Below are 23,440 nucleotides of genomic sequence, written 5' to 3'. Positions count from 1 at the left end.
TAGCTTAAAACAACATGCGTTTATTATCTCACAGTTCTGTGGGTGAGAAGTCTAGGCAAATTTTGCTAGATTTATGTGTAGCGTTTCATAATACTGAAGTCAAGGCATCAGCCAGGCTTATCTCTGGAGTCTCTGAGAAAGAACCTGCTCCCATGCTCATCCAGGTTGTTTGCAGAGTTCATTTCCTTCAGACTGGAGAATTAAGGTTCCTTTTTTTGTTGCTGGCTATCAGCTGGAAGCAGTCTTAGCTCCTCCTTCCAGAGGTCCTTGCCCTGTGATCCTCTCCATCTCAGCAACAAAGAACCTTCATCGTGTTGAATCTCTCTCACACTGCTAATCTCTCTGAACTCCTCTTCTACCACCCAGAGAAAACTCTGCTTATAAAGGGCTCCTCTGATTGGAGGAAACCCAATCAGATAATCTCCTTTTTGCCATATAATGTTACCTGAACACTGAAGTAACCTAAGAGGCTGAAGGTCATGGGGGCTGTCTTAAATTTCTGCCTACCATTATTTGCCCTCTGACCCCCACAGTTCTCACATGGAAGATATATCACCCCCATCCAAGAGCCTCATTCCATTATGACAACAATTCAAAGTCTTAACTCTCACCAGCTGAAAAGTCGAAAGTCTCATCATCAAAATTATCTAAATCAGCTGTAGGTGAGGCTCTGGCTTGTAATTCATAAAGTACAGCTCCTGAACACAATTCCTTTCCATCTGTGGACCTGTGAAATTAGAGGCTCTTTATCTTCCCTAGCCTTCCCAATGTACAAGGTAGGAGTGGCATAGGTTATAGACATTTGTATTAAAAAGGAATCCCAAGCCCAAGACAACTTTGAAATTAAGCTAGGCAAACTCCAGCTCCTGGATTAGGTTTCAAGGCCTGGGAATAGTCCTCCAAGACCCTTAGCTCTGCCCTCTGGGTTCTCTCTTCTACTTGTTAAACTCTTAGTTCTGCCTCCTGGGTTCATGACTCTACCCTCTTGGTTTGTGACTATACCGGTGTCATCCTTCCTTTTCATGAAGGTGGCACTTTGTAGCTTATTAGTTTTTCAGCCTGCTTCTTGCCTATAGAATTTTGGGGATCCAACAGTCTCCTTTCATTTTCTATTCTCTCTATCCCCTTCAATCCAAACTGGCAGTATTTCTGCTGATTTAAAGTTCTCACGAACTCTGTGGGTCTTGCATGGATTTCCTGGGATTCATTCCATACTCCTTTTGGTCTCCTCAAAATAACGTGTTCTTACGAGTCCTATTCTTTCCATGTTAGATAAGCCTTTTTTGTTCCACAAATTCCTCATCCTTTACTCAGCAGATTCTCTCTCTGGATAATTTGTTCTTCTTGAAAATATTCTCTCCAGTGGCAAATTGCTCTCCATGTTCTCAGATCACTGGTTAAACTTTTGCTTCTCCATTATCATAGAAGACAAAACACAAGGAGTTCTGGTTTTCGATCCACAAAATGCCAGGTAGCGTTCATTATCATGACTGTGCTGTGGCCCCTGCATTTCTGCCTCTCCAGATCCTGGTGCAGAAGACCAGGAAGTTAAGAACATTTGCTGAAAACAAGAGTGTGTGTGACAGTACTCCCAGCCTTGAGGCAGAATTGCATAATGTTTTAAAATCAGCTTGTAGACACAACACAGAGACAGTTATACTCTGTCATAGTTGAGCCATTTATAATATTTAGCAAGGATATTTGCCAAAATTAGTTTGCACCTTCTTAGCAAAGGTCCTTGTTCAAAAAATAATCTTACACTCTATTGAGTTATCCAGCAAGATTCAGTCTATCCTGAAGTCTCTGTTGTTGTTCAGTCACTAAATCGTGTCTGACTCTTTGCCACCCCATGGATTACAGCATACCAGGCTCCACTGTCTCCTGTTTGCTCAAATTCATGTCCACTGAGTCAGTGATATTATCTCTTCCTCTGCTGCCCTCTTCTTTTACCTTCAATCTTTCCCACAATCAGGGTCTTTTCCAATGCGTCGGCTTTTCGCATCAGGTAGACAAAAGTATTGGAGCTTCAACTTCAACATCAGTCTTTCCAGTGAACATTCAGGGTGAATTTTCTTTAAGATTGACTGGTTTGATCTCCTTGTAGTCCAAGGGACTCTCAAGAATCTTTTCCAGCACCATTATTCAAGAGCATCAATTCTTTGGTGCTCAGCCTTCTTTATTGGAGAAGGGAATGGCAACCCACTCCAGTATTCTTGCCTGGAGAATCCCATGGACAGAGGAGCCTGGCAGGCTACAGTCCATGGGGTCACAAAGAGTTGGACACGACTGAGTGGCTAAGCAGTAGCAGCAGCCTTCTTTATGGTCCAGCTCTCACTTCCATACATGACTACTGGAAAAACTATAGCTTTGACTATACAGGACTTTTGTTGATTTATCTTTGAACTGATTCCCAGTTGATTCTGAAGAATGAACGTGCCAGCAGCCTAGACCAGTGCCTTTTCTCTGGCTTTGAACCCTTGGGACTGAAGAAAATTAAATGAAGTGTAAGTCACATGCTCACTTACAAGTAAATTAAAAATGGCAGAGTAGAAGGACATGTGCTCATCTTCTGTGAGAACTCCAAAATTGCAACTCACTGCTGAACTACCATCGACAGGAGAATGTTGGATACCACCAAAAAAAGATACCCCATGTTGAAGGGCAAAGGAAAAGATCCAACAAGATGGTAGGAGGAGCGAAATCACATTTAGAATCAAACCCAATACCTGCCAGAAACGCTCGGAGGGCTCAAACAAAACTGTGTGTACCAGGACCCCGAGACCCCACAGAGACTGAGCCAGACCTGCCTTTCAGTGTTTGAGTGTCTCCTGCCAAGGCCCGGGTCAACAGTAGCCTGCCACAGGGACAGGGACTCTGGCTGCAGCAGACCTGGGACATGTGGCCTGTGGCCTAAGCCCTCTTTGAGGAGGTTACCATTAGCCCCATCATAGAGCCACTGAGCAGACGGCCCACAAACTGCAGTACTATTATACCAAAGAAATTCTCGCACTGTTAAAAAAGTTCTAGGACCCACAACAGATATCCCAATCTGAGGATATGGCAAAGGAACTGAGAACCCCCGGGGAATTTGACTTTGGAGGCCAGTGGGAATTAATTACAGAACTTCCACAGGACTGGGGAAACAGACTCTTGGAGGGCATACACAAAACCATTTGTGCACCAGGACTCAGGAGAAAGGAGCAGTGTTCCCACAAGAGACTGAGCCAAACTTGCCTGTGAGTGTCCAGGAGTCTCTGTTGGAGGCATGGGTTAACAGTGGCATGTTGCGGGGTCAGGGGCACTGAATACAACAGTGCAGGCAAAAGTCTTTTTGAAGGAGGTTGCCATTACCACCATTACTCCTACCAGTTTGGCCTCAACCAAACAACAAGGAGGGAACACAGCCCCACCAATCAATAGAAAATTGAATTAAAGATTTACTAAGCATGGCCCCACCCATCAGAACAAGACCCAGATTCCCCCACAGTCAGTCTCTCCATTCAGGAAGCTTCCACTAGCCTCTTATCCTTATCCATCAGAGGGCAGACCAGAATGAAAACCACAGTCATACAAAACTAACCAAACTGATCACAAGAATTACAGCCTTGTCTAACTCAATGAAACTATGAGCCATGCCATGTAGGGCCACCCAAGATGGATGGGTCATGGTGGAGAGTTCTGACAAAACTCTCCAATGGTTCACTGGAGAAGGGAATGGTAAACCACTTCAGTATTCTTACATTGAGAACCCTTTGAACAGTATGAAAAGGCAAAAAGACAGGACACTGAAAAATGAGCTCCCCAGGTCGGTAGGTGCCCAATACGCTACTGGAGAAGAGTGGAGAAATAAGAAAGAATGAAGAGATGTAGCCAAAATGAAAACAGTGCCCGGTTGTCGATGTGACTGGTGATAGAAGTCAAGTCCGATGCTGTAAAGAACAGTATTGCATAGGAACCTGGAATGTTAGGTCCCCAAATCAAGGTAAATTGAAAGTGGTCAGACAGGAGATAGCAAGAGTGGACATCCACATTTTAGGAATCAGTGAACTAAAATGGACCAGAATAGGCGAATTTAATTCAAATGACCATAATATCTACTACCTTGGCAAGAATCCCTTAGAAGAAATGGAGTAGCCCTCATAGTCAACAAAAGAGTCCAAAATGCATTACTTGGGTGCAGTCTCAAAAACGATAGAATGATCTCTGTTCATTTCCAAGGCAAACCATTCAATATCACAGTAATCCAAATCTATGCCCTAACCACTAATGCTGAATTTAAACAGTTCTATGATGACCTATAAGATCTTCTAGAACTAACACCCAAAAAAGATGTCCTTTTCATCCTAGGGGAGTGGAATGCAAAGGTTGGAAGTCAAGAGATACCTGGAATAACAGGCAAGTTTGGCCTTGGAGTACAAAATGAAGCAGGGCAAAGGCTGACTAGAGTTTTGCCAAGAGAATACACTGGTCATAGCAAACACCCTCTTCCAACAACACAAGGGATGACTCTACACATTGACATCACAAGACGGTCAGTACCAAAATCAGCTTGATTATATTCTTTGCAGGAGAAGCTCTATACAATTAGCAAAAACAAGACCGGGAGCTGAGTGTGGCTCAGATCATGAACTCATTGCAAGTTTCAGATTTAAATTGAAGTAGGGAAAACCAATAGACTATTCAGGTATGAATCAAATCCCTTACCATTATACAGGAGAAGTGACAGATTCAAGGGATTAGATCTGATAGAGTGCCTGAATAACTATGGATGGAGGTTCATGACATTGTACAGGAGGCGATGATCAAGACCATCCCCAAGAAAAAGAAATGCAACAAGGAAAAATGGTTGTCTGAGGAGGCCTTACAATTAGCTGAGAAAAGAAGAGAAGCTAAAGGCAAAGAAGAAAAGGAAAGATATATCCATCTGAATGCAGAGTTCCAAAGAATAGCAAGGAGAGATAAGAAAGCCTTCCTCAGTGATCAATGGGAAATAGAGGAAAACAGTAGAATGGGAAAGACTGGAGATACCAAGGGAACATTTCATGCAAAGATGTATACAATAAAGGACAGAAATGGTGTGGACCTAAAAGAAGCAGAAGATATTAAGAAGAGGTAGCAGGAATACACAGAAGAACTGTACAAAAAAGATCTTCATGATCCAGATGACCACAATGGTGTGACCACTCACCGAGAGCCAGACATCCTGGAATGCGAAGTCAAGTGGGCCTTAGGAAGTATCAGTGCAAACAAAGCTAATGGAGGTGATGAAATTCCAGCTGAGCTGTTTCAGTTCCTAAAAGGTTTGAAATCTTTGAATCCTGTTAAAGTGCTGCACTCAATATGCCAGCAAATTTGGAAAATTCAGCAATGGCCACAGGACTGAAAAAGGTCAGTTTGCATTCCAGTCCCAAAGAAAGGCAATGCCAAAGAATGTTCAAACTATTGCACAATTGCAACTCATTTTGCACACTCCCAAAATAATGCTCAGAAATCTCCAAGTGAGGCTTCAACAGTACATGAGCTGAAAACTTCCAGGTGTTCAAGCTGGATTTAAAAGGGCAAAGGAACCAGAGATCAAATTGCCAACATCCGTTGGATCATAGAAAAAGCAAGAGAGTTCTAGAAAAAAATCTATTTGTGCTTTATTGACTACACCAAAGCCTTTGACTGTGTGGATCACAAAAAAAGTGTGGATTACTAAAAAACTGTGGAAAATTCTTCAAGGGATGGGAATACCAGACCAACTTACCTGCCTCCTGAGAAATCTGTTTATAGGTCAGGAAGCAACTGTTAGGACTGGTTCCATATTGGGAAAGGAGTACATCAAGCGTGTATATTGTCACCTTGCTTTTCTAATTTATATACTGAGTATATCATGCGAAATGCCAGGCTGGACAAAGCACAACTGGGATCTAGATTGCCAGAAGAAGTATCAGTAACCTCAGATAGGCAAATGATACCATCCTTATGGCAGAAAGCGAAGAGGAATTAAATAGCCTCTTGATGAAAGTGAAACAGGAGAGTGAAAAAGCTGACTTAAAACTCAACATGCAAAAAAACTAAGATCATGGCATCTAGTCCCATCACTTCGTGGCAAAAAGATGGGGAAACGGTGGAAACAGTGAGAGACTTTATTTTCTTGGGCTCCAAATCACTGCAGATGGTGACTGTAGCCGTGAAATTAAAAGACACTTGCTCCTTGGAAGAAAAGCTATGACCAACCTAGACAGCATATTAAAAAGTAGAGACATCACTTTGCTAATCAAGGTCCGTATAATCAAAGGTGTGGTTTTTCCAGCAGTTATGTGCATATGTGATAGTTGGACCATAAAGAAGGCTGAGCGCCAAAGAATTGATGCTTTTGAACTGTGGTATTGGAGAAGACACTTGAGAGTCCCTTGGACAGCAAACAGGTCAAACTAGTCAATCCTAAAGAAAATCAACACTTAATGTTCATTGGAAGAACTGATGCTGAAGTTGAAACTCCCATTTTTTGGCCACTTGATGTGAAGAGCTGACTCATTGGAAAAGACCTTGATGCTGGGAAAGATTGAGGGCAGGAGGAGAAGGGGGAGACAGAGGATAAGATGTTTGGATGGCATCACCGACTCAATGGACAGGAATTTGAGCAAACTCCAGGAAATAGTGCAGAACAGGGAAGCCTGGCATGCTGTAGTGTATGGGGTAGCAAAGAGTCGAACACGACTTAGTGACTGAACAACAGCAACAACTGGGTTTGTCATAGCTTTCCTTCCAAGGAACAAGTGTCTACACAAAAACAAAGCACACAAATCAAGAATTTCTTGAACCTTGTTAGTCACACACCTGAGAGCTTAGATTTCACACTTTCTTAGTTTCTGAGGAAAATGTAGTTTGAATTAGGAGATGGTTTTCTGAGGCCAGAAGTTTCAGTAGGAGCAGAGAATTTAAATAGAAGTACCCTCTGGCTATGTGTTAAGCATTTTACCACTTTAGGGCTCAGGTCAGTTTTATAGGACTTGAAGTTTATAATTCTTTGGGGTTCTTGTAAGGAAAGTAACACATATAAAATAGGTCTCTTCTCTGGGCCTTAGAAGGGGGCTTAAGCAGGTGAGGGGTCCTGAAGTTTAAATATCATTTGGATCTAGGTAAATGTTGCAGATTTACCTCTGAAGACATTTAAAAAACTCACCGTTATGCTTATTTTGATTAATCTTCATATGTTGAGCCCCACAGAAGGTGAAAAAATAGTCTGAGGTTATAGTACAGGTTAGTGGTAACATCTGGAGTGTGGTCCAGGTCTTTTGATTTTCGGTCTAGGGAAGGCCCAGTGAAAAAGAATAGTACTTCCTTTACCTTGAAATGTTTCCAGCTCTGTTTAAATTTTTTCTTCCCCTGTTAGTGACTTCTGCTATCACAAGGCTTTTTGTTATGCAGTTTTCTGTCCATTCATTTCCTTTATATGCCCTTCTCTTCCCCACCCTGCTGACCTTGGTCAGGCTGGCTGCCAAATACATAATCCTCAGGAGCCTGCTTTATTTATTTGTTTATTAAATGATGACCTTATCAAGGGTCATTTTTTAAAAAATAATTTCTTTTTGGCTGTGCTGGATCGTCCTTGCTGCACAGGCTTTTCTCTAGTTGTGGTGAGTGGAGGCTACTCTAGTTGCAGCGTGCAGGCTTCTCATTATGGTGGCTTCTCTTGTTGTGGAGCACAGGCTCTAGGGCACCTAGGCTTCAGTTATTGCAGCGCATGGGCTCAATAGTTGCGACTCACGGCCTCTAGAGCACAGGCTTAGTAGTCATAGCGCACTGGCTTAGTTGCCCTGCAGTATGTGGGATCTTCCAGGACCAGCGATCGAACTTGTGTCTCCTGCATTGGCAGGCAGCTTCTTTACCACTGAGCTCTTGGGAATCCCAGGAGCCTGCTTTAGAGTTTACCACGTACGTCTGTACCCCTAAACAATGTCTAATATTTTAATTAAATACGAATTAGAATCATACTCTATTGTGTTCTTCTGGTACTTGCCTTTTTAACTTAGTATTCTGATCCTCAGATTCATCCAGATTGTTTTGTGTAGTCATATAGTTGATTCATTTTCATGATTCCATAGGATTGCTTTGTGTGAAGATACGCTGTTTATCCTTTTGACTTTTGATGGACATTTGGGTTCTTTATAGTTTTTTGCTGTTGCAGACAGTGCTGTTATAAGCATTCTTAATATGTCCCTTGGTGCACCTGGCACTAGGACAGTGCCTTGCAACACATCTTTCTTGCTGTATCTAAAGACATAATTGCCATCTATTTTGTCTCAGTCCTTTGACTTCCCTGCTACATTTCTGGCTGGTTGTACCAACCAGCATTGAGATCTCTGGTATGTTGATCCTCCCTTAATGTTTGCCACTGATTGCTTCAAGTTTTGATATCTCTCTGTGTGGGATTTTCTGTGCTTTGCCCCCAAATAAAATCAGCCACTCTGACAAGCCTGTTTCACTCTTTCATAAGACTTCTGCACTGGAAGCTGCACTTCTGTACTTCTGGAGCTGGAAAAGAGGTAATATGAATAGCCTCAAGCTAAAATACTCCCATTTCCACTATTCTTACCAAGCTCCAGTAGAATTCCTTAAATGCATCTCAGTTTTGTTGTATAACTTTGGTCTGTTACCGGTGTCCTTAACTTCTTGTTTTTGATAGTCAGTCCAGTTTTATGGCTATTTCCTGGGCAGAGAATTTTCCAGACTCCTCACAGCCATTTCAGAAGTTCCAACCCTCAGGACTTCTGAAAAGATATTTTCACTTGGTAAAGAACTGTAGGTTGACCATTCCTCTCTGGGCTTTACAGATGTTGCTCTATTCCACTGTCTTCTTGCTTACATTATTTCTGGGCAGAAATCTACTGTCATTCTTATCTTTGTTCCTTTCTATATAACTCCAGCTGTTTTGAAGATTTTCTTTCTTTTTATCATAGATATTAAGCAGTTTGATCTTTATGTGACTGCTGTGGTTTGTTGCTTATGCTTGGGACTTATTTACCTTTTTGAATCAATGGATTTAGAGTTTTCCTCAGACTTGAAATTTTTTTGCTCATTATTTCTTCAATTTTTTCCCTTTCCTTCAAGGATTCTAATTACGTACAATTGGTTGCCTAAACTTGTCTCACCACTCCCTGATTATACAATTATTTTTAGTCTTTTTTTCTCTTTGTGTTTTATTTTGCATATTTTCTACATACTTTGATTTACTGATCTTTTGTTCTGCGTTGTTATTATGAGTTTTTTAAATTATCATTTGTTAACTGGAACACAGGGTGCTGGATGGGGAGCCAGGTCCAACAAAAGACCACTGAAACACTGAGTGAGACTATGACATGAGACAACTGTTGAGAAGTTAGCTATTCATGTCATTGGTCTCACTCTGTTTTTTTTTTTCTCCTCAGGAAGTGTATTTTTCATCTCTAGCAGTTCTATTTAGATCCTTTTTACATCTTTCATGTCTCAAGTTAGCATAGTTCTGTCTTTCCTCTAGCCTTGAACTTATACAATTATAATAATTGTTATATTTCTCTTCTAGTCTTATCATCTCAGCCTTTCTTTTTAAGCTTAGCATTTAGTTTAGAACTAATTTTACCCCAGTACTGAGGCAAAATCCTTCTGAGAACTCTAGCTGCCATCCCTATAAAGTATGAGGTTTCCACTGTGGCTGGTAGGAATGGGCAAGAACAGTGCAAGGTATGAATTGATATTCATTATTTTACATGGAAATATCCATTTTTTTCTAGCATCATTTATTGAAAAGATTCTCCTTTTACTTTAAATTGTCTTTGTACCTTTGTTGAATATCAGTTGACTATGTATCTATCTTCTACAAGCCTCAGTGAATGGTTGACACTCAGGCAGCACTTTCATTATCCCTATAGCAATTTACAGATTCAGAGTACTTTTTCCATCAGATAGAGATTATTTAGCAGGGAGGAGCAGAGATGCTAATACCATTGACGCATGAAGTCTGAGAACTTTGGTGACCAAGCTTTCACCTTTCTGTGATAGGAAGCCCCAGACAGTGGCCATCTGTTTCATTATGTACCCTCTCATGTGTTCCCTTGGGCCCATATGAAGCTGTTGAAGGACATTTTAAAAGAAACTTCTGTATAGTACTGACCATGAATGAATTACACAGCATATACCTACAACATACATAATACCCATCGTTGCATGTTACCTATGGTGTGGATGACTCTCAGGAACAGGATGTTGAAAGAAGTAAGCAAGTCCCAGAATAAATGTGTATTAAGATTCCATCCATATGAAAGTAAAACAGACAAGACTAAGTCATATATAGTTTATAGATACATTGAAGTATGGTGGTGACCCTGTATAGAATTTGGGATGTTGGTTCCTTCTGGGTGGAAGAGTGTGTTTGAGGAAGAATACTCAGGAGGCTTCAAAGGCACAAGGAATACTTGATTTCTTAGGCTGAGTGATGCAATCTAGGCATCAAGGGTTGTTGCTGTTTTGATTATTTTTCTTTAAACCATATGTGTGTACTTCACATACTGTCATACATACAGAATGAAGAGTATCCACCCATTGCATCATATTTTCCCAGCAGTGGTAGTATTCCCTATTTATACAGGCTGGACCATTGGAGGATTTTTATTTGTACAGCCTGTTGTCCAAAGGAGAAAAAACCAAATTTTTTTCAATAACACTTGATGTCTTATTTTTCTCTGAGGGCTCATTCCTCTCCTGTTAGACTCCTGTGGCTGTAGAAGTCAGTAGTAGTCCTGATGTAGGCCCCTTGCTCCTTGGGTACTGAGTGTGAACTTCCTCTTACCTTGAGTTTTCAGACTCACAGAATAGAAAAGGAATGACAGAGCCCATCAAGCAATGCACCAATGATTGGATAAGAAGACAGGGAGATGGCCTTAGGATTTGGCTTCCCCAGTCACTGAGAAGCCCCTGCAAAGTCATGTCCCATCAGACCACAGTTTGATAGTCATGAGTCTAGAATAGATACCTAAAATATTACTACTTCAAGTGGGTTGGGATCTGAGAGACCAGGGCACTGGCACTGGACCACCCAGTGATGGACTTCAGTTATCTCACATGTTACTATTCCCAGAGCAAAGCTAATGGGTAGCTGCGACATCAAACAGTCTCTGCACCGGTACTATCATCAGCTCTTGTGTACTGAGTCCTTGCCCTAGGTCAGGCCCCATAGTGAGTGCTTTTCCATACTGTCTTGTGAATTTCTCCCTTCCTCTTTTCCATTTTGTTTTGAGGCTTCAGAATCTAGAGGGAGAAGAAGTGCTGGAGATGACCTCCCTGATCCACCTCTTTTCCCATCTTCCCAGTGACTACGTGGAATATGCCAACTTTCAGATCTGTGCTTTTTTCTGGAAGCTTTGGAGTGGTTTTGAGGTTTGTCCAGGAGGTCTTTAAGTGGTACTTGTTCCTAAGAAGCTTCGAATTGGAGATACATAGGTAGACAGTGAGCCCAGGCCACGGAAGAGCACAGATACTAAGCAGTAGGTAGGGAACAGTTTCTACCTGATTACACCTGTTGATCCCTCTTTTCTCTGTAAACAGTAGGTAAAGCCATCTTGTGGCTGGAGTTTATGAAGTTGTGGTATTAGAAGAGTGCTGAGGGTTTTGGCCACGCCATGGAGGAATTAGTGGACAGAGGTAGCAATGGTGGTACTGCCAGGCAGCACTTGAAGGCTTTTTGAGATTGAGGAAGCAGAGAAGGTACTCATCCAGTTAGTAGCAGATGGGCTGTGGAGAGAGCAAAGGTGAAGGAAAAATGTACAAGAGCTGAGGTGGCCAGCATGTACAGTGCCCTGGCATCAGACAAACCTGTGTTCTGTACTTGTCTCCACTAGCAAGTAGTTCTATGACTTTTGGGAAGATCTTGCTAAACTTTGAGTTTCCCCATCAATTCTCTAAGAATACTATTACCTCCCAATAGTAGTTGCAAAGATGGAAAACTATAATGTATATGACATGCTATGAGTAAAATCTGTTCCCATCCCTGTCCCTGTGGTATAGTTGAGAGGAAAGTCAAATTTTTGAGCAGTAAGAGAAAATGAGGGAACCAAAGGCTTTGAAGGCTCAGTGACATCACAGAATGAGGTTTGGGGAGTGAGATAGTTAAAAGGATGATGCCATACCGTAGTCAGAGATTAGGTTCTGGAGCTGAAGATTTCAGAAGTTAAGACATTCTGGGTGCTGCTTTACTGATGTGGAGCTGTAATTGAGGAGCAGCAAGGCCAGATCTCTGAGAGGGAAAGGGAGTATTGGCTTCGGAAAAGAAGACTGTGAGCACATTCATAAGCTATTTAAAGTGTTGTGGCATAATTAGGAGGGCAGTAGATGTGAGCAGTGAAGGAAAGGAGAGGCTTGAGTCTCTAAGGAAGTGAAAGTATTGTGCCAGAGCGGGAGGGAAAAGTCTGGGAACAGCAGTGACAAACCTTGGTGTGAGTGCAGGATGAGCCTGGGGAATGAGGAACCTCCACTCAGGAGAGCCATAGGGCAAGACTATGTGTAGGTGAGGCTAGGTTTTACTTGTTAGTGGGTGGGAACCTTATTGGACTTGAACCATTGAGTGCTTTGAACTGGGCTGGCTGGAAAGGATTGCATTAGTTCCCTCTGACTAGTCATTTAGTTCTTCAGTTGATATTCAGATTTCAAACCTTCCTCTTGTACCTAAAAACTGCCTCCACCTCTCGCATTCCTCCTCACAACTCATTAATACACACACACACAAGCACACATACTCACTAGGCCCCTCTGTGCCTCCTGAAACCCCACCTCCTCAGGAAACCTTCAAAACTTGGCCTATCATTGTAGCCCTCCAGAGCTTTGGGGCTATCTTTTTAGAACTACAGCTCGAGGAATCAATCCCTCTTCTTAGTCTCATGTCCTCTGCCTTGGAAAAAAAGTGAAAGTGAAGTCACTCAGTCATATCCAATTCTTTGCAACCCCACAGATTGTAGCCCTTCTCCATCCATGGGATTTTCCAGGCAAGAGTACTGGAGTGGATTGCCTTTTCCTTCTCCAGGGGATTTTCCCAACCCAGAGATCAAACCCGGGTCTCCCGCATTGCAGGCAGATGCTTGACCCTCTGAGCCACCACCTCTGCCTTAGCAATAAGATATTGGTGGTATTCCCTTACCGTTGCCTTGAGCTCTAAGAAACATTATCTCTTCTCTGTTTGTGAAAGCATGAAAAGAAAGGCTATTACAGGAACAGAAAGGATCCAACTTGGACCAGTTCCAGAGAACAAATTCACCTAGTGGTCTTACGGGTGCCCTGGTTGTGTCATTTGGGTCTCCAAAGCAAGCCCAGGCCCAGCCTTAATCCTTGTTACCTTAGTTGTCCATCATTTCTGTGATCTACTCAGTAGGGCCTGTGTTGAGCTGCTTTGTAACCTTGGCTGCCTAGGAAGCAAGCAGCTCTCCTTAAATCTGAATCCTTGTCATAAGAAACCCACACTCAGTGTCTATGTCCCACCCATCTTGTTTTTGGGAATTACAGAACAGCAGCCTCCAGTGTCTGTCAGTCAGTTCAGTTCAGCTCAGTCGTGTCTGACTCTCTGCGACCCCATGAATCACAGCACGCCAGGCCTCCCTGTCCATCACCAACTCCCGGAGTTCACTCAAACTCATGTCCATCGAGTTAGTGATGCCATCCAGCCATCTCATCCTCTGTCGTCCCTGTCTCCTCCCGCCCCCAATCCCTCCTAGCATCAGACTCTTTTTCCAGTGAGTCAGCTCTTCGCATGAGGTGGCCAAAGTATTGGAGTTTCAGCTTTAGCATCAGTCCTTCCAATGAACACCCAGGATTGACCTCCTTTAGAATGGACTGGTTGGATCTCCTTGCAGTCCAAGGGACTCTCAAGAGTCTTCTCCAGCACCACAGTTCAAAAGCATCAACTCTTCGGCGATCAGCTTTCTTCACAGTCCAACTCTCACATCCATACATGACCACGGGAAAAACCATAGCCTTGACTAGACGGACCTTGGTTGGCAAAGTAATGTCTCTGCTTTTTAATATGCTATCTAGGTTGGTCATAACTTTCCTTCCAAGGAATAAGTGTCTTTTAATTTCCTGGCTGCGATCAGCATCTGCAGTGATTTTGGAGCCCAAAAAAATGAAGTCTGACACTGTTTCCACTGTTTCCCCATCTATTTCCCATGAAGTGATGGGACCAGTGTCTGTAGAACACACTTATTGCCTAACTCACATGTTCCTATGCCGGCAAGGGCCCTTCAGCACCCTTCACCAGTCCTCAACAGCTGAGGCCACAGTCCTCTTTCTTGGGCCTTAAGTGAGAGATGTAGTCTCTTCAGAGCTGAGCCAGCTTCTGCCATGAAATGGAAGCACTGAATATGAAATAGAAAAAGTGAAACAAACTAGATAAAAGTAAAAGATTATCATACAGTCCAGTTGTTTTTAAACATGACTGCTCATTAGAACCATATCTATAGCTCTGGAGAAAAAAAACAATACCTGAGCAATTTTATTTTTCAGACTATTTCAGGATAATTCTAATATGCATCTGAATTTTACAAAATGATTACAGGTTTTTCTGTTAGATCCTAGTTTTTCTGTTGATCAATCATGATACAGTGGTATTAAGTGAGTAATAGTTACATAATCACAATAGTAAAAGACATTTATCAGTTTTCACAATCAATAGCCAGATAAAAAATAAAAGATAATTATAATTGCAAGCCATAATGGGAACATGGTTAACAATATAAAAAATTACATACAATTTGGGGGGTCAAACAGAGTGATGTGGTAAGTGTGAGGGCGTACATTTCACTTTTTCACCCAGCCAGCTAGTCTGCGTCTTTTGGTTGGTGCATTTAATCCACTTACATTTAAGGTAATTATAGATATGTATGATCCTATTACCGTTTTCTTAATTGTTTGGGGTTTATTTTCTGTAGGTCTTTTCTTTCTCTTATGTTTCCTGCCTAGAGAAGTTCCTGTAACATTTGTTGTAAAGCTGGTTTGGTGGTGCTGAATTCTCTTAATTTTTGCTTGTCTGGAAAGCTTTTGATTTCTCTCCGTCAAATCTGAAGGAGAGTCTTGCTGGGTAGAGTATTCTTGGTTGTAGGTTCTTACCTTTCATCACTTTAAATATGTCATGCCATTCCCTTCTGGCTTGTAGAGTTTCTGTTGAGAAATCAGCTAATAGCCTGATGGGAGTTCCCTTGTATGTTATTTGTTATCTTTCCCTTGTTGCTTTTAATATATTATCTGTGTCTTTAGTTTCTGTCATTTTGATTACTATGTGTCTCGGTGTGTTCCTCCTTGGGTTTATCCTTCCTGGGACTCTCTGTGCTTCCTAGACTTGGTTGACTGTTTCCTTTCCCACGTTTGGGCAGTTTTCAACTATTACCTCTGCAGATACTTTCTCGGGTTCTTTCTCTCTCTCTTCTCCTTCTAGGACCTCTATAATGCGAATGTTGGTGTGTTTAATGTTGTCCCAGAGGTCTCTTAGGCTGTTTTCATTTCTTTTCATTCTTTTTTCTGTATTCTGTTCTGTAGCAGAATATTCCACTATTCTGTCCTCCCGGTCATTTCTCCATTCTTCTGCCTCAGTTATTCTGCTGTTGATTCCTTCTAGCATATTATTCATCTCTGTTTTTTCTTTAGTTCTTCTAGGTCTTTGGTAAACATTTCTTGCATCTTCTCAATCTTTGCCTCCATTCTTTTCCCGAGACCCTGGATCATCTTCACTATCAGTTTTCTGAATTCTTTTTCTGGACGGTTGCCTCTCTCCACTTCATTTAGTTGTTTTTCTGGGATTTTATCTTGTCCCGTCATCTGGGACATAACTTTCTACTTTTTCATCTTGATTAACTTTCTGTAATATGTTTTTGTTTTAGCTGCTGTGAGACTGTGCTTCTTCTTGCTTCTTCTGTCTTCCCTCTGATGGATGAGGTTAAGAGTCTTGTGTAAGGTTCTTGATGGTAGGGACTGGTGATGAGAAAAACTGTCTTGCTCTGGTAGGCAGGGCCTTACCCAGTAAAGCTTTAATCCAATTATCTGCTGATGGGTGTGGTTGCACTCCCTCCCTGGAAGTTGTTTGGGCTGAGGCAACACAGCCCTGAGGTTTGCAGCCTCCATGGTAGGGTTAATGGTGAACCCCAAGGGGGTTTACAACAAGGGGAACCTTCCAGTGCCCCTGTCCCTGTGGCGAGCCCCTCCTGACCCACGCTTCCACAAGAGGCCCTCCAACCCTAGCAGGTAGTTTTGCTTCAGTCTCCTGTGGGGTCACTGCTCCTCTCCTCTGGGTCTTGGTGCGTGCAAAATTTTGTTTGTGCCCTCCACAACTGGGGGATCTGTTTCCCCCAGTCCTTTGGAAGGCCTGCAATCAAATCCTTCTGGCCCTGGAGGCCAGTTTCCCTGGGGATTCCCGGTCCCTTTTTCAGATCCCTAGGCTGGGAAGCCTGACAAGAGGTTCAGAACCTTCACAATAGTGCAAGAACTTCTTTAGTTTTATTGTTCTCCAGCCTGTGAGTCACCAACCTGGCAGGTATGGGATTTGATTTTATCATGATTGCACCCCTCCTACCATCTTTGTGGGCTTCTTTGTCTTCGGATGTGGGGTATCTTTTTTTGGTGGGTTCCAGCGTCCTCCTGTTGATGGCTGTTCAACAGCTAGTTGCAGTTCTGGTGCTCTCATAGGAGGAGATGAGCACACGTCCTTCTACTCCACCATCTTAAACCAGAAGCTCAAGATTGTTTAACTTAAGCACTGCAGAAGATCTCTAGTTACCATTCTGGCTTGCCCTAGGACCTGCAGGAAGAACACTGTGATACCGGCCACAAGAATCCAGCCCTCGGAGCTCTGACCAGCTCTCTTTTCCTTCCAGGAAAAGTTCATTTCTTCTCTAATGGCCTTCTGTTTTCTGATCGTCATCATGGAAATATCATCATTTCCAAGGACCACATGAATTCCATTTTGTTCTATGATGGGGTAGGTGTTTTACAATCCAAGTTTTGATGTTCAGAAAGATAGTCACACTTCTGAGGGGAATATCAAATAACTCCCTTTCCCTCCTGTATCACTGCAGGTCAGTGGGTTAGGAACCAGCACTGCCCTTGAGGCGGGCAAGCAGGCAGGGAAGTCATGGAGAGAGAAGCTCTTGTCAGCTTCATCAACCCTGCTGCTTTGTAAAGGAGTTAAGTAGAAAGGACTTCTTGGTCAAGAGGGCCAGCAGCTACCCATGCCCAATTAACTTATCCCAAAGAAGACCAACTGAAGGTGGCCTCCAGTAACCCTTCACAGATGGCCTCAGACCCAGAGACACAAAGACTCACCCACTTAAGGACTGGAAAGAAACAGCTTCCTGTGACATTGTTGGGGTTTCACTCACTCGTTAACATGAGAAAGAATTATAAGAAAGCCTGAAAGGAAGATAAATAACTAATTTTCTCCTTGAAGGCTTAGTTCCACCCCCTCTCATACTCAGAATTAACCTCCAGCTCTGTGAAAGTTCCACTCCCAGAACCATCGTTTAATTGTATAGTCTGCAACAACACTTCCCCCTTCCCTTGTGGGGATGTGGGTAGCTATGAATTTTCCCCTAGCCTGTACTCTCTGGCCAGGGCACAGCTCATCATAGTACGACACCAGAGCAGAGGGTAGGCTCTCCACCCTGCATGGTGTCAGTCTCAAAACCAGCTTGTCTGGGAGCCGGGAAAGAGACCAGGTGAAGTGGTTTGGTCAGATAGCTCTGAAAATAAATTCTGTTAGCAAGTTAGAAAGAGTTCTTTCTTCCACGTAGAACTTGCTTCCTTAAAGGCTGTTCAAAAATGTAGGCAGACCATTCAGACAGATTAGATGGCCCTATTAGGTGAAAGCTTTAATATTAGGTTAAAGAGTCTTCCAACATCAGGAAACAAAGGATGAATCTTAAGTGCTGGGATAATAAATTACTTCATTTTGGGGTGGGGGCTGGGTTTTAACTCATATCAAAAGTCAAAATGAACTTCCGAGAAAAGTAAAATATTTTAAAATTTCATAAGTAAAATATATAAATTATTTTCTTATGGTGAGAGCTTTTTAAAATTTAATATTTATTTTATATTGGTGATTAGTTGATTTACATTTTACAGTAGTTTCAGGTATATAGCAAAGTGATTCAATTGTATACTGCATAAATCCATTCTTTTTCAGATTCTGATAACTTTTAAGATCTACTCTCTTAGACATCTATATTTTTAAATGGTCACCACAATAAGTCCAGTTAAGAAGAATATAAAAAGGAATATTTATTAAATCTTTAGGGACAGGAAGACTTTCTAATCTTAAGCTTAGAAATGACTCAAGAAATTTAAAAAAAAAAGTTTGTCAGATTTGACTACTTCAGCATTTTTTCAATTTTTGCTGATAGTTTATTGAAGTATACTTTAAATGCAGTTAACTAGCTACAAGGACTTAGTATACAATGCAGGGAATGTAGCCAATATTTTATAATAACTATAAATGAATTATAACCTTTAAAAATTGTGGATCACTATGTTGTACGCCTGAAATTTATATAGTATTGTGCATCAACTATATATTAGAAAAGCATGTGAAACATCTAATACTCTTATACTGATTATATTTAAAATAATATTTTAGCTATGTTAGATTAAATAAAATATACATACATACAATAACTGTATCCATTTAGTTTTGACAGATGTATATACTCATGAAACCACCAGCACAGTCAAGATACAGATTTTTATCATGCCCGACCCTCCCAGAAGTTTTTAAATACCTTTTTGTAGATCATATTTTTCCCCAACTTATGGCTTCAGGCAACCACTTACTAGCTTTCTGTCACTGTAGATTAGTTTCCATTTTCTAGAATGTTATATAAATGGACATCATACATTCTGAACCCTTTTGAGTCTGGCATTTTTCACTCAGCATGGTTTTTAATGTTCATCAGTGTTGTGTGTATCAACAGTTTTTCCTTTTTATTGATGAGTAGTATTCCATTGTATAGATAAGAGCATAAAGTTTATCAGACTAATAATTTAAATGTCTACAAAGTATTCAAAGCAAAAGCACAAACCAGGAAAACCATTTTTAGTGATTTTTTTTTTAAATGAGTTAATATTTCATTTCTGGGACGAGCTCTGTCTTTATCAACATGAAAGCACTGAGTACCAAATCATGGGTATTCAGAGGACCTGAGGTTAGTTAACAGATATGTGGAAGCACATCAGATACAGCCTTACACTACCGTGTATAACAGTAAATTAGCAAAGAGTAGATGAAAGGTACAGTAGACAAAAGGTGAAGTGGAACTGATAATATGGAATGTCCAGTCATAGTGGTGGGCTAACAGGGGAGTGGGATGCAGTCTCTGAAAATGCTGACAGATAGTTTACAACAGCGTGGTAAATACTAATGGTAAATTAAATTTTAAAAGCACGATATGGAGCTGTAAAAGTAAGTATGACTTCCCAGTCATAAAAAAGGGAGTCAGTGAATGAACAGGAACAGAAGACTAGAAGGAAAAGTACAAAATATTAGCTGTAGTTGAAGTTGAGTGATGAGACTTTGGATTAATATTTTAAACCTTTTTTATGTATTTTATTTTTATATTTTTCTCAGATTTTTATTTAATGAATGTGACTTTCATTATGAAAACTTAAATATTAAAAAAAAACCTCTTTTCTCTAATATCAGAAACAAGACAAAAATACTTGTTTCTAGCATGTCTATTCAACATGGTATTGGAAGTCCTAGTGAGAACAAGTTAGGCAAGAAAAAGAGATGAGGCATTTAATTGGCAAAAAAAGAAGTAAAATTAGCTCTCTTCATGGATGACATGCTTTATATTTAGAAATTCCTTAAGACTATAGAAACTATTAGAATTAATAAATGAATTTACCAACATTTCAGAATAGAAAATAAACAGTTAAAAAAAGGTTGCATTTCCATACCCCACTGTAAATAATATGAAAAGGTTCTTAAGAAAACAATTTCAGTAAATTTAACTGAGAAATTGAAAGATTTAAACTCCAAAACCCACAATGCATTGCTGAAAGAAATTAAAGAATACCTAAGTAAATGCTAAGGCATCCCATGTTCATGGATTGGAAGACTTAATATTATTAAAATAACAGTACTACCCAAAGCAAGCTATAGATTCGTATTGAAATCTCAATGGCATTTTTTGAGGAAATGAAAAATGCCATCCTGAAATTCTTATGGAATCTCAGGGAAAACCCCACCCCCACCCCCTGCCCAAATAGTCAAAGCAGTCTTTAAAAGAAGAAAATTGAGGACTTCCCTGGTGGCTTCGTGGTAAAGAATCCACTTGCCAGTGAGGGAGACATGGGTTCAATCCCTGGTCCAGGAAGATCCCACATGCCTTGGAGCAACTAAGCCTGTGTACCACAACTGTTGAGCCTGTGCTCTAGAGCTAGGGAATTGCAATTACTGAGCCCTCTTGGTGCAACTGCGGAAGCCTAAGTGCCAAAGAGCCCATGGTATTGGCATAAGATGTATAGACCAGTGGAACAGAATAGAGAGCTCCCAAAGAAAGTCTTACATATATGGTCACAGGTTTTCAAAGGTGCCAAGATCATTCAGTTAAAAAAGACAGTCTTTTCAACAAACAGGGCTGGGAAAACTGGATGCATGCCTGCGTGCCAAGTTGCTTCAGTTGTGTCTGACTCTCTGCAACCCTATGGACTATAGCCTGCCAGACTCCTCTGTCCATGGAAATTTCCGGGCAGGATTAAGCAAGTTTCTCGGATTTGACACCGAAAACATAGACAACAAAAGAAAAATATATATAAATTGGACTTTATTAAGTCCAGTTTAAAACTTCTCCACATCAAAAGACACTATCAAGAATGTGAAAAGCAACTCACAGAATGGGAGAGAATACTTGCAAATCATTTGTCTGATAAGGGACTAATACCCTAGAAAGAGACACAATACTTTCATTTCAGGAGAAAAGACTGTGTACTTCCCATATCTCCTAAAACTGGGTATTGGCAGGAACTTCTGTAATTGAATCCCAGTGAACCACACAATGTAAAAATAATTGGACTGACATTCACCATATGTGTTCTGACATTAGATGTAAGGGCTAAATTCATACAAAATGGCTTTTCTCAGTGATGTTCCCTCTCTTTCTCTTCAGGATTCCACCAGTATTGTTGCTGCCCTTCTGATAGACTTCAAAAGTTCATTGCTTCCCCATCTTCCAGTTCATTTCCATGGATCAAGCAATTTTCTGATGATTGCCCTTTTCCCCAAATCCGAGATATACCAAACATTTTACTCGGAGGTAACATCAATCATTATTCAGCAAAACAATTACCACCCTTTTTCCTAGCAATTTAATTGGTATGGCAGTGTCTTAGGGCTAACAGTGAGGTGGTGAGAGGGAGAGTTGGGAAGGGCTGCTGTGAGTGTGGCTGCTTCTAATCTTGGGTCCTGGAGTATTGCTCTTGCCATTAAAAGATGAGAACCTAAAGGAACTGAACAGAAGGCCTTTCAGCTTCTAAGAAAAATCTTCTTTTTCGCTAATTAGACTCATTTCCCTGTTAGCTACTTTATTGAGTTGTTGGGCCCTACCTACTGGATCAGAGCTTGCTGTGCTGTGCTGTGCTTAGTTGCTCAGTCGTGTCTGACTCTTCGAGACCCCATGGGCTGTAGCTCATCAGGCTCCTCTGTCTATGGGGATTCTCCAGGCAAGAATACCGGAATGGGTTGCCTCCTCCAGAGCTTCCTGCTGCTGCTGCTACTGCTGTTAAGTCGCTTCAGTCGTGTCCAACTCTGCGACCCCATAGACGGCAGCCCACCAGGCTCCCCCATCCCTGGGATTCTCCAGGCAAGAAAACTGGAGTGGGTTGCCATTTCCTTCTCCAATGTGTGAAAGTGGAAGTGAACTCGCTCAGTCATGTCCGACCCTTAAGCGACCCCATGGACTGCAGCAGCCCACCAGGCTCCTCTGTCCATGGGATTCTCCAGGCAAGAGTACTGGAGTGGGGTGCCATTGCCTTCTCCCCAGAGCTTCCCACCCCACCCCAAAATGTCCTTCTCCATGGTTCATAGGCCCTGCCCTTGTGAGTGGTTCCACCTGGTAGGCTGCACACTATAGGTTGTCAGCACAGATTGCATGAGTGAGGGAGCTCACCAAGAACTACACAGCTTACTTAGAGACCAAGCAGTAACCAGAGTCATACAAATGGTCAGTCTCGTTCTGGTGGAAATGCTTGGAAAGGTGTGACTTTTTTTTTTTTGAGAGGATAGTCTCTCCCTCAGGACAGATACACAGAACATGGAGGAGGCAAGAACCAGCTTTGGCTCCAGAGTGGCTTTTAGGCCAGTCTGTTTCTCCGTCTTACTGCCAGTTGATCCTTTTACCTCCTTGTGCTTGTCTTTTCAGTCTAGGAACCTAGAGATTCTCTTTAGCCATTCCTCTGCCTCTAGGCAGGAGTTGCTTGAACTGCTTCTGTCTGGCCCTGTCACCAGGGAGGAACGTGCCCCTGCTGCCAGAACAGTATTACGTGATACCCTCCTCTGTGTTTCCTGTTCTCTTAAGGAGCAGAATCCCTGGGAGAGGAACTCAGAAAGAAATTCTAGTTTGTAAAAATACAGAACAGAATTGCTTCAGGCCTCTATTTTTGAAACAAACTTGTTTGTTTTGATGGTTTTTCTCTGTACTGACAGTCTAGATTTTCAGCAGCCATCAAATCCCCATGTGGGTTCCATATCCTGTTGTTGGGTTTAAAGTGTTCTTTGCTCTAATTCTGTTTTGTTTAGGTCTTCTCCCCCTGGCAACAGCAGACTAACTCAGGGCTGTCTTTAAAAGTGATCCAGGAAGATGGATTATCTGTGGAACAAAAGAGATTGTAAGTGGCTGCCTTCAGTGTTTATGCTAGCTTCCCTAGGCTGTGTGTGTTTGCTGTCTCTGCAGGATGACTTGCATTATGTAACACAGAAGTCCTGGCTTCTGAAAGGGCCAACACAGTCATTTCAGTGCTGCGAGTTTGCAGGTAGTCAGTGCTCTTAGGGAACAGAAGTCAAGACAGATGAAATCCACCAAGAATCAGAAAACTGTAGGATTACAAAGGTTTCAGGTTAAGCTTTCTATGTGGGCAAACCAGTCATCCTACGTTAACACCGAATTTTGCTTAAGTCAGTGAGATGCTTCTTTTCAAAGTGTTGACTCTGTCACAGGAGTTGGGCTTAAAAATATCAGAATGAGTTATATACAGTATGTGTGCTGTAGGGAGATGGAATTCTAATCTGTGAACCTTTGATTTCCAGACACTCCAGAGCACAGAAGCTCTTCAGTGTCCTGAGCCATTCTGCTGGGGAGAAACAGAGTCCTCTAAAGCTACTCTCAGCTAAACTCCCAGAGCTGAACAGGTGAGCTCTGTTTCTCTGTTTCTTTTAGTATATCAGAACTCACAG

General features: G+C 41.7%; 1 protein-coding gene across 2 annotated transcripts in view; it reads left to right on the top strand.

The window, feature by feature from the left end:
• DNAAF9 (dynein axonemal assembly factor 9) overlaps window positions 1-23,440 on the top strand; it is a 172,357-nt gene that overhangs the window by 100,155 nt on the left and 48,762 nt on the right. For both annotated transcript variants that reach the window (XM_055432434.2, XM_055432427.2), the window contains exons 21-24: window positions 16,872-16,975; window positions 21,159-21,305; window positions 22,787-22,875; window positions 23,294-23,395. In XM_055432434.2, the coding sequence (XP_055288409.1) occupies window positions 16,872-16,975; window positions 21,159-21,305; window positions 22,787-22,875; window positions 23,294-23,395 (442 nt within the window). The remainder of the gene's footprint in view (window positions 1-16,871; window positions 16,976-21,158; window positions 21,306-22,786; window positions 22,876-23,293; window positions 23,396-23,440) is intronic.

This window comes from Moschus berezovskii, chromosome 15 (genome assembly GCF_049115385.1).
Source record: "Moschus berezovskii isolate FMDL1 chromosome 15, NW_MosBer_1.0, whole genome shotgun sequence".
Taxonomy (NCBI): Eukaryota; Metazoa; Chordata; class Mammalia; order Artiodactyla; family Moschidae; genus Moschus; species Moschus berezovskii.
Note: the sequence above shows the minus strand (reverse complement) of the source record. Positions and strands in the feature narration are given on the sequence as shown.